The sequence below is a fragment of the Salmo salar genome, chromosome ssa05, assembly GCF_905237065.1.
Source record: "Salmo salar chromosome ssa05, Ssal_v3.1, whole genome shotgun sequence".
Taxonomy (NCBI): Eukaryota; Metazoa; Chordata; class Actinopteri; order Salmoniformes; family Salmonidae; genus Salmo; species Salmo salar.
The window spans coordinates 57,045,870-57,058,643 of NC_059446.1; the positions used below are offsets into that span (position 1 = coordinate 57,045,870).

The window sequence follows — 12,774 nt, forward strand, 5'->3', positions numbered from 1 at the left end:
TGTTATCTTTTCATTTCTGGAATTGATACTATGGTAAGATTTAATGGCAGCCGAAGGCATTGTCAGTCCTGAGACAAAACAACCAACCCCTATGATCCATTTACTGTATCCCGCCTCTGAAGAGTGCCAATAAAATGACACAGTTATCTCGCAGTTCAAATGACGTTTGATGACTATGCGTGTTAAAGTAGTTAAAATTCCCCAGACGATTGGTTTAGCATCACCTTGCGTAGAGGGATTGATGGATTGAAGGCGCATACAATGGCACAATTCATGGATGTAGTCTCATTGACCAAGGGTATTCGGTTCATGTTTTACATTATCACACCGAATGAATCACCATTTGAAAATGTGGAGGATGTCGCGCCATACGTTCAGCAGGTGAGTTCATTGTTGAAAACGCTGGAGCGGTTTGATGTGTTTTGTGATTTTTTGACAATCAATATTGTGGCGCTTATGCTAGGAGTGACACACTTGAAATGTCTAAACATGGCGAAAGAAAGTCTGCACACTTAGTTGAATGATGTGTAAAATGGCGCCGGAAGAAACGGCAGTAGTTTTACGGGCACCCAACCAATTGTGCTACTATGTGTTTTATTTCGCTTTATTTGTAACTTATTTTGTACATAATGTTTCTGCAACCGTTTTTACGGCAGAAAAGAGCTTCTGGATATCAGGACAGCGATCACTCACCTTGGATTAGACAAAGATTTTTTCAACAACAAGCAAGACTCACATGATATTCTCCAAACACCCGGCAGGGCCGACATCTCAGTTATTCGCAAGAGGAAGCGACGCAGGTACAGAGGGCGAAGAGCCGGATGCCTCGTCAGGAACTGCAGAAGGCATGTAGGAAAGCTGCCGTTACTGTCAAATGTACTCACCAACGTGCAATCATTGGACAAGAAATTAGACGAGGTACGATCACGAATATCCTACCAACGGGACATCAAAAACTGTAATATCCTATGTTTCACGGAATCGGGGCTGAATGACGACATGGATATTCAGCTAGCGGGATATACGCTGCACCGGCAGGATAGAACAGCACACTCCGGTAAGACGAGGGGGGGGCGGTCTGTGCATATTTGTAAACAACAGCTGGTGAACGAAATCTAAGGTCTCTAGATTTTGCTCGCCTGAAGTAAAGTATATTGTGATAAATTGCAGGCCACACTACTTGTCTAGAGAGTTCTCAGCTATACTTTTCGTGTCTGTTTATTTACCACCACAAACAGATGCTGGCACTAAGACCGCACTCAGTCAGCTGTATAAGGAAATAAGCAAACAGGAAACCACTCATCCAGAGGCGGCGATCCTGGTGGCCGGAGACTTTAATGCAGGGAAACTTAAATCAGTTCTACCAAATCTCTATTAACATGTTAAATGTGCAACCAGAGGGAAAAAAATTCTAGATCACCTGTACTCCACACACAGAGACGCGTACAAAGCTCTCCCTCGCCCTCCATTTGGTAAATCCAACCACAACTATATCCTCCTGATTCCTGCTTACAAGCAAAGATTAAAGCAGGAAGCACCAGTGACTCGGTCTATAAAAAAGTGGTCAGATGAAGCAGATGCTAAACTACAGGACTGTTTTGCTATCACAGACTGGAACATGTTCCGGGATTCTTCCGATGACATTGAGGAATACACCACATCAGTCACTGGCTTTATCAATAAGTGCATTGAGGACGTCGTCCCCACAGTGACTGTACGCACATACCCAAACCAGAAGCCATGGATTACAGGCAGCATTCGCACTGAGCTAAAGGGTAGAGCTGCTGCTTTCAAGGTGCGGGACTCTAACCCGGAAGCTTACAAGAAATCCCGCTATGCCCTGCAACAAACCATCAAACAGGCAAAGCGTCTATACAGGGCTAAGATTAAATCATACTACACCGGCTCCGACACTTGTCGGATGTGGCAGTGCTTGCAAACTATTACATACTACAAAGGGAAGCACAGCTGCGAGCTGCCCAGTGACACGAGCATACCAGACGAGCTAAATCACTTCTATGCTCGCTTCGAGGCAAGCAACACTGAGGCATGCATGAGATCATCAGCTGTTCGGGACGACTGTGTGATCACGCTCTCCATAACCGACGTGAGTAAGAACTTTATACAGGTCAACATACACAAGGCTGTGGGGCCAGACGGATTACCAGGACGTGTGCTCTGGGCATGTGCTAACCAACTGGCAGGTGGCCTCACTGACATTTTCAACATGTCACTGATTGAGTCTGTAAGACCAACATGTTTCAGGCAGACCACCATAGTCCCTGTGCCCAAGAGCACAAAGGCAACCTGCCTAAATGACTACAGACCCGTAGCACTCACGTCCGTAGCTATGAAATGCTTTGAAAGGCTGGTAATGGCTCACATCAACACCATTATCCCAGAAACCCTGGACCCACTCCAATTTGCATACCGCCCCAACAGATCCACAGATGATGCAATCTCTATTGCACTCCACACTGCCGTTTCCCACCTGGACAAAAGGAACACCTATGTGAGAATGCTGTTCATTGACTACAGCTCAGTGTTCAACACCATAGTACCCTCAAAGCTCATCACTAAGCTAAGGAACCTGGGACTAAACACCTCCCTCTGCAACTGGATCCTGGACTTCCTGACGGGCTGTCCCCAGGTGGTGAGGGTAGGTAGAAACACATCTGCCACGCTGATCCTCAACACTGGAGCTCCCCAGGGGTGCGTGCTCAGTCCCCTCCTGTACTCCCTGTTCACCCACGACTGCATGGCCAGGCACGACTCCAAGACCATCATTAAGTTTGCAGACGACACAACAGTGGTAGGCCTGATCACCGACAACAATGAGACAGCCTATAGGGAGGAGGTCAGAGACCTGGCCTGGTGGTACCAGAATAACAACCTATCCCTCAATGTAACCAAGACTAACGAGATGATTGTGGACTACAGGAAAAGGAGCACTGAGCACGCCCCCATTCTCATCGACGGGGCTGTAGTGGAGCAGTTTGAGAGCTTCAAGTTCCTTGGTGTCCACATCAACAACAAACTAGAATAGTCCAAACACACCAAGACAGTCGTGAAGAGGGCACGACACAGCCTATTCCCCCTCAGGAAACTAAAAAGATTTGGCATGGGTCCTGAGATCCTCAAAAGGTTCTACAGTCGTGGCCAAAAGTTTTGAGAATGACACAAATATTAAGTAACGTTTGCTGCTTCAGTGTCTTTAGATATTTTTGTCAGATGTTACTATGAAATACTGAAGTATAATTATAAGCATTTCATAAGTGCCAAAGGCTTTTATTGACAATTACATTTGATGTAATTGAAGTTGATGCAAAGAGTCAATATTTTCAGTGTTGACCCTTCTTTTTCAAGACCTCTGCAATGCGCCCTGGCATGCTGTCAATTAACTTCTGGGCCGCATCCTGACTGATGGCAGCCCATTATTGCATAATCAATGCTTGGAGTTTGTCAGAGTTTGTGGGTTTTTGTTTGTCCACCCGCCTCTTGAGTATTGACCCCAAGTTCTCAATGGGATTAAGGTCTGGGGAGTTTCCTGGCCATGGACCCAAAATATCGATGTTTTGTTCTCCGAGCCACTTAGTTATCACGTTTGCCTTATGGCAAGGTGCTCCATCATGCTAGTAAAGGCATGTTCGTCACCAAACTGTTCCTGGATGGTTGGGAGAAGTTGCTCTCGGAGGATGTGTTGGTAACATTCTTTATTCATGGCAGTGTTCTTAGGCAAAATTGTGAGTGAGCCCACTCCCTTGGCTGAGAAGCCAACCCACACATGAATGGTCTCAGGATGCTTTACTGTTGGCATGACACAGGACTGATGGTAGCGCTCACCTTGTCTTCTCCGGACAAGCTTTTTTCTGGATGCCCCAAACAATTGGAAAGGGGATTCATCAGAGAAAATTACTTTACCCCAGTCCTCAGCAGTCCAATCCCTGTACCTTTTGCAGAATATCAGTCTGTCCCTGATGTTTTTCCTGGAGAGAAGTGGCTTCTTTGCGGCTCTTTTTGACACCAGGCCATCCTCCAAAAGTCTTCGCTTCACTGTGCGTGCAGATGCACTCACACCTGCCTGCTGCCATTCCTGAGCAAGCTCTGTACTAGTGGTGCCCCGATCCCACAGCTGAATCAACATTAGGAGACAGTCCTGGCGCTTGCTGGACTTTCTTGGGCGCCCTGAAGCCTTCTTCACAACAATTGAACCGCTCTCCTTGAAGTTCTTGATGATCCGATAAATGGTTGATTTAGGTGCAATCTTTCTGGCAGCAATATCCTTGCCTGTGAAGCCCTTTTTGTGCAAAGCAATGATGACAACATGTGTTTCCTTGCAGGTAACCATGGTTGACAGAGGAAGAACAATGATTCCAAGCACCAGCCTCCTTCTGAAGCTTCCAGTCTGTTTATCGAGCTCAATCAGCATGACAGAGTGATCTCCAGTCTTGTCCTCGTCAACACTCACACCTGTGTTAACGAGAGAATAACTGACATGATGTCAGCTGGTTCTTTTGTGGCAGGGCTGAAATGCAGTGGAAATGTTTTTGGGGGATTCAGTTCATTTGCATGGCAAAGAGGGACTTTGCAATTAATTGTAATTCATCTGATCACTCTTCATAACATTCTGGAGTATATGCAAATTGCCATCATACAAACTGAGGCGGCAGACTTTGTGAAAAATAATATTTGTGTCATTCTCAAAACCTTTGGCCACGACTGTACATCTGCAACAGCGAGAGCATCCTGACAGGTTGCGTCACTGCCTGGTACGGCAATTGCTCGGCCTCCGACCGCAAGGCACTTCAGAGGGTAGTGCGTACGGCCCAGTACATCACTGGGGCAAAGGTGCCTGCCATCCAGGACCTCTACACCAGGCGGTGTCAGAGGAAGGCCCTAAAAATTGTTAAAGACCCCAGCCACCCCAGTCATAGACTGTTCTCTCTACTACCACATGGCAAGCGGTACCGAAGTGCCAAGTCTAGGACAAAAAGGCTTCTCAACGGTTTTTACCCCCAAGCCATAAGACTCCTGAACAGGTAACCAAATGGTTACCCGGACTATTTGCATTGTGTGCCCCCCCCCCCCCAACCCCTCTTTTACGCTGCTGCTACTCTCTGTTTGTCATATATGCATAGTCACTTTAACTATACATTCATGCACATACTACCTCAGTTGGCCCGACCAATCAGTGCTCCGCACATTGGCTAACCGGGCTATCTGCATTGTGTCCCACCACCCGCCAACCCCTCTTTAACGCTACTGCTACTCTCTGTTCATCATATATGCATAGTCACTTTAACCATACCTACATGTACATTCTACCTCAATAAGCCTGACTAACCGGTGTCTGTATATAGCCTTGCTACTGTTATTTTCAAATGTCTTTTTATTGTTGTTTTATTTCTTTTCTTACCTACACACACACACTCATACACACACACTCATACACACACACACACACACACACACACACACACACACACACACACACACACACATCTTTTTTTTTCGCACTATTGGTTAGAGCCTGTAAGTAAGCATTTCACTGTAAGGTCTACAACTGTTGTATTCGGCACACGTGACAAATAAACTTTGATTTGATTTGATATCATATATCCTACTGTATATTCATAAATCTTCACAAAGACGGTCACAAACAACTCACAAACCCCGTGGGAACTGTCAGGGGAGTGGTGCTATAGAGTGACTAAGTCGCTAGTTAAGACAGTAAACTCTTGTCTTCATAGAGCTATTACATGACATTGTGTAAACGATACAAACACTGTAGAAGTTTAGTTGCTGTTATTGTTTATGTCATATATGGGCTTGAATGTTGGCTGCATGGTTCATATTGTCATATGATATGATATTAGTACATGTATTTTCATATTCTCTCACAAATCCTTAGTTTTAGACAAACAATATGTATTTGATCATGAGCAATGGGGAGGTGTGCCCTGTTCAGTCCAATGAGGGGGATGCCTGTTAACCCTCCTGCTGTGTTCCGGTCGAATTGGACCTTTCTCTCTGAAAAATGTAGTTAATTTAATCTGATTGTCATAAGGTTCCATGACTTTGCCCACACAGGGCATCTGAACACACCAAATAAATGTGGATGATTTTCATAACATTTTGGGTGTTTTATATAACTTTTGTAAACCTGTGGTGTTCCCAGTCATGACCGGTCATTAGAAATGAATGTGTGAGACTACCATTAGTGTATAAAATTGAGTTCAGGCACATGCCCATTCATCAGATGGACACGCTTCCTCTCCCAGACCCCCACATGCATGTGTGTTTGAGCACACACACACACACACACACACACACACACACACACACACACACACACACACACACACACACACACACACACACACACACACACACACACACACACACACACACACACACACACACACACACACACACACACACACACACACACACACACCTCACTCCCCTTCTTGGCTTCCATGGCAACCCCCACGGGAACCTTTCCTCAATAGAATCTTTCCCCCACAGGAACCACACCTGTTGGCATTCTCACAAACAATAACAACATTGTTTCAATAATATATAGAACTTTTCTTGCAGCTCTTGTATATAAAGTTTTTTTGAGGCCTTGCTCACAATTCATTCTGTGGCAGCACAATGACCAAACGATATAGTGTATATGAGGCTCTTGATCATATCTTTGATCATGACACTGGTGAGGAGGAGAGAGTCCTTGTTAAACTTTGACACAAAGTAGTCTGTGATAAATAGCACAATATGTTTCATCTGAGTATTTGTTATTGTCAAAATAATCCATACATTATGCTTTTCTTTACTCAAACAAAAGTTGTATGAGCTCAGGTCAATGAGGCCTACAGGCCATAAATATCAAGTAGAAGTTCAAAACGTGTAATGTTCACAAGAACTTAAGTTGATAAAAAGATCTAACACAACATTAGGGGATAATATATGTGTTATTATGGATTTATAATCAGCTATAATGGGGTGGTCATTTTGGACCAGGAACACAGAATTGACTAACATGAAACGAACACAACAGGAGGGTTAAATACTGTTGTATTTTAGGACCACTTTTGACTCACGAGAACCCAGTGCAAATGAACAGAACACACCAATACTTTTTATTGTGACATCTGGATGATAAAGGTTTAGCGAAATCCTAAAATCAACACGTTTATTATTTGAGGCATAAAGCTCACATTTTAACAGGCTTCTATAAAGCCATGTGAATAGAGAAAAAACAATTATCCAAAAAGCAGGACTCCTCAGTGTCTTAATCCTGCTCCAAACAAGCTGTAATGAAACAACCTAATTTACTACACTATTGTTACAGAGTTGTATGTGATGTTTGCATGGGTGTGTCACGCTTGTTTCGGTGCTGAATGTTGTTTGTGATGTAGTCATCGCTCTGTGCACTAGTCTGTGTAGAATAGCCTACATGTAAGTGTCAAAAACATTTGGTTGGCTGTATGTACAGAAGTAGGATCTTATTTTGACCACCCTGTTGCAGGATAACTTTCATGCATTGCAGGAAATGTAAAGGTTAAAAAAGGCTTCTGAAGTTTGCAATTTCCACTTTCAAATGTCATGCTTGATTTTCCCTTACGAAAAATGTATCAACACCTAGAAAAATGTCTGTGAAATATAACCTAAATTTCCTATTTCGGCAGGAGCAAACTAGCTCACCTGTAACATTTTTGCTTCCGTCCCATTCCTTGTCTCAATCTGGGCTCAAACTCAGGACCCTCTGATCACATCAACAACTGTCCCCCACAAAGCATCATTACTTGTCCCTCTACAAAAGCCGCTGGTCAGTTGAACCCCTGTATAGCATGATTATCATCATAGCTCAGTATGTAAATAAGTTGTTTTTAAATAAAAACACTGCATAAACATTGCTTGTCTGATTTAATTCCTGCCATAGCATAATCGATTATCCAGTTACAACAAGATACATTCTACCTGTTACTTTAGGATAAAGTAGACATACTCTCATAAGAGAGTGTACAGGGTTTGTATCTTCCCCATCACAAACCCGCGGCTAACGTCACTCATCTACAGCCTTATAAAAATGGCCCTATTTGGGATAATACCAACATCTGTTCCACAATGTAATTTGCCTTGCAAGATCTAAGACCAAAAACAGAGATTTATATAAAACTATTAAAGACTCCCTTGACAATTTTCACAAGCCCAAAGTATGTTACAGCCTTCATAAGACTTGTTTTCATTTGTCCTGTTGTTTGGAGGAAAATGCCACACAGAGTAAACACAGTGATTGTGAAGGTCAAACAAACACATTAAGAATTATTTTTTTTAAGTCCAAAACAACCCATTCCCTCGGCATCCCCTTTTTCGCATGGCATGAGAACCTGAATTCCTTCCCAAATAAAGTGGAAAGCTGTCAAGAACACAGCCCTGACGAGGTAAAACAATACTCTAGACATGAGAAAAAGAGAGAATGTTCAAGCCAGAATCCAAAATGATAATCTCTCTCTCACTCAGTGGGTTTGGAGAGAGAGAGAGCTTGCGCTCTGAGCCCATTTGTTAGATGCAGTCCGTCAGTCCTCTGCCAGATGTTGGAGTGTAGCGTGTGATCGTCGGTCCCTCGTGGTCCTCGAGATCGCCCCAACACCCACCCACACACACACACACAGACACACACACACACACACACACACACACCCACACACACACCCCACACACACACACACACACACACACACACACACACACACACACACACACACACACACATCCTATTCCACTTCCAGGTCTACACCTAGCGATTCACACTCCCTGGGTGCAGTCACGTGATTTCCTAGTAAGTACCTCTCATTCTGTTCTTGCATACTCCATGCCTACGTAATACCTAATGCAGCAGATACTGTATGTAGCATACTTACAGAATGGAATACAAAATAATAGAATAGAATAACTTTAGCCATATGAAGACATACATGTATTTTTTTGTTTTTTTGGCCCATCCAAAAATGGCCCTAATCGGAGAACAAAATAATAACTTTGTTTATACAGCATCTTTTTTTAATGTATTTTTTTCCTTCGTTACATGAACATAGTATATACATTTTACAGACATGGTCCACTTTTTTATATTACTTATTATATATGGATGGATCATATTCAGACACATCAGGTATTCATGTTTTCACTCTGAACTATTATCAATCATACATGTTGTTTGCGAAACGTGCACGTGTAGTCGCCTGGTCATGTGATGTAACGGGACCTATTGAAATGAATGGTTCCTCCAAATATTATTTGTATGGGTTGTTCAACTGTTTTCTTCTCCACTGGAGCTGAAATAAATCCTCAGGGAGAGATGATATGTGACTATCCCTGTGTAGCTTCACCATAGAGCCATCAGGGAGACATCATGCATCACAAGACATGAAAGCCCTTTTTACACCATGTCCTCTTGTTCATTTTCCAAGTCAAACATGTGAGGTTATTGTAAGCGTTCAAGGAAACACAAGACATAGAAGTGGTGGAGTTTTCATTGTGCTTGGACTGTTGATTCGTGTTTGTTCTCCTTTGCTGTGACTACAGGCCACCCCGTTCTTTATGGGCTTGATGGTTGTAGAGCTGGTGGTGAGCCTGCTGAAGGATGGAACCCCACTGGCCTGCGTCATTGACGTCGTCACCTCAGTGTCAGCTGGTATCATTTCTAGAATGCCCACGTGGGTAAACTATAACTTTCTGGTAGGTTTCTAGAATTCCTATAGGGAAGCCTAAGCCTAGTCTTAAACTAAAAATAATGATCAATGGAGAATCTCCATAGAAATTGCTTTTTAGTCCAGGACTAGGCTTAATTTGTGTCTGGGAAACTGGCCCATTGTCACGGTCCTCGTCTTCTGACGATATGTTGAAGTCACTGTCAGAGAAAGTGGACCAATGCGGAGCGGGTTTCGTGCTCAACATATTTATTTATAAAATAACGCGAACACCACGGAAGAAAACAATAAACAAACCAACGACATGAAACAGTGAAAGCAGGCTCAACAAAAAGCAGTGCTCTCAAACAACTACCCATGAAAAACAAAGACAAACTACTATATAGGACTCCCAATCAAAGGCAACTCAACACACCTGCCTTCAATTGAGAGTCCAACCCCAATCAACTAGACATAGAAACACAGACATAGACCAGTGACAAACCCCATAATACATACATCAACTACCCTCTGCCACGTCCTGACCAAACTACAATAACCAAATATACTCTATGCTGGTCAGAACGTAAAAAAAAAGTAATTACAGAAGTGCATCTCTTATGATAATATATGGCTGTATATGTAAAAAAAAAAAAAAAAAAAATGGTATACTGTAAGATGATCTAACTGTGCACCTGAAATGTATTGTGGAGAATCTGTGTGCTTATCTATTTGCAGTCTAGCTACTAAGGGATTATTTTTGTTGTTGTTTTAACATTTGTTTTTACTTTTACCCCTTTTTCTCCCCAATTTCGTGGTATCCAATTGGTAGTTACAGTCTTGTCTCATCGCTGCAACTTCCGTACGGACTCGGGAGAGGCGAAGGTCGAGAGCCGTGCGTCCTCCGAAACACGACCCTACAAAGCCGCACTGCTTCTTGACACAATGCCCGCTTAACCCAGAAGCCAGCCACACCAATGTGTCGGAGGAAACACCGTACACCTGGCAACCGTGTCAGCGTGCATGCACCCTTCCCGTCACAGGAGTCACTAGAGCGCAATGGGACAAGGACATCCCTGCTGGCCAAACCTCAGCCTAACCCGGATGACACTGGGCCAATTGTACACCACCCCATGGGTCTCCCGGTCACAGCCGGCTGCGACAGCCTGGACTCGAACCAGGATCTCTAGTGGCACAGCTAGCAGCTGCGATGCAGTGCCTTAGAACACTGTGCCACTCGAGAGGCCCTACTTAAGGTATTTTGAGTAATATTCAGTTATGACTGAACTAAATACATTTGTTATTTTCTTCCAGGCTATTTGCAAGAGGTTTTGAAATAACCACTTACATCTACATGTGGAACAACTTCTGTCTACTGGAGCCACCCTGGGACTCTGCCTTGGCATGGTGGTTGGCTTTCCTAGCGGTGGACTTCGCCTACTACTGGGCCCATCGCTTTGCTCACGGTATGGCCATCAGTCTGGGTTAGCTTCTGAGCTGGGTCAAATACATACAGTATGTCAAATACTTGAGGTGCACTTGATTTAGCTTGCCAGGTACAATGGAACCAATGAGAAGCAAGGGTCGACACTTTACTTGAGCAGGGTTATATGTAAGACATTCACAACAGTCATAACAGTCATACATTTGTTATGACTGGTTTCATGAGAGGTGTTATGAATGCCTTATGTATACCCCCTTCAATTAAAGTGTTACCGAAGCTGGTCAAGCGAAATAAACCGCACCTCAAGTATTTAAAAGTATTGGGAAGTAGTTGTACTTGTATTTTTGGGTAAGCATTGTATGGTATGGAAGGTTTGATTAAATATGAAATCTCGTATTGATGCAAATGAAAGAGCAAATTGTCTTGCATGTATTTCAATTCTACATGTCCATGAGGATTGAATTATTCGTAACAAAATGTTTTGTCTTTCCTGATTTCTCTATGGATGCAGCGTGAGCTATATCCGGTGATGAATGATTCTAGAATGCACACATCTTTTTTTCTTTTTGAGAGGAAGCAATTATTTGTGAGTTACGTCCAGATGTTTTTGAACTCACCAGATGTGAGGCTGTGATCTCTTGAGACATGTTGTCTTACCTGGCGCTTCATAGGGAGAAAGCTGTAAATAGTGATGGCTCAATAGCAGCACGGTTCTGGAGCTGCACCAAAGATGCCCTCTAATTCTTCTCCCCATACAGGGCTGTCTGTAATATCCTGGGATCTCAGCCCTTATCACTTAAACTGCGGTTTGTACTGGACATTAGTAATTTAGCACCCAGAACAAAATCTCACATGTCCCACTGGACACAGACGCCAATTCAACTTCTATTCCACATTCGAAACAACGTTGATTCAACCAGTGTGCGCCCAGTGCTGAATGGCAATGCAGAAATGACGTTTTTCTGACACACAACTTGCTTAGCAGCAGCAACATTGTGTTTGTGTGTCAAAACAGGACCCTTGCTAAATTCTAGCTCTATTTATGTCAGTGGCACATCCAACCTTGCTCCAGATCTCTCTCTAATCCAAATATGTCTGGCTTAAAGTCCAGACTGTCCCTGTGTTGACATTTGAGTCATGGGTAAATTTAAACTGTTTTTTGACCTTGGGTCAGACACCTACCAACTGTATTGTATGATAGAAAATGACCCCTGCCAGTGCCAACCTACCTGATTGAGTGGCCTGCCTGTCTATAAAACATGTAAACAAACCTCCCACGGAGGTTTATTATCCTCAATGGAAGGTCATTAACCTTAGCTAAGCAGGTTTTTATTGTGGCATGTGAAGGTCGATGACACTCTCTTCTCAGGCTAAGTGGATTGTAGAGATAGGTTACATAAATATCAGCCGCAATTCTGCCTATTTTGCCTTATTTGTAGAGTCACCATGGCGATTGATCTCAATAGCATTTCACTAGTCCTGAGTTAAAATTTGTACAGTATATTGTAATGAAGTGCTTGTGTATGTCATTCTCTCCATTGTTTAAAAAATGATTCGTATGATATTATATATCTCTGGTTTACTTGGTCAGAATTTTATTTTGGAGGTGTGGTATGATTTTTATGTCTCAAAACT

General features: G+C 43.2%; 1 protein-coding gene across 1 annotated transcript in view; it reads left to right on the forward strand.

Annotated features, from left to right (window-relative positions):
* The first annotated feature begins 261 nt into the window (after positions 1-261).
* Positions 262-12,774, forward strand: part of LOC106605209 (alkylglycerol monooxygenase) — a 51,181-nt gene continuing 38,668 nt past the window's right edge. Inside the window, 3 exon segments of the mRNA XM_014200608.2 lie at positions 262-381; positions 9,592-9,722; positions 11,010-11,161. Of these exon segments, the coding sequence (XP_014056083.1) occupies positions 262-381; positions 9,592-9,722; positions 11,010-11,161 (403 nt within the window).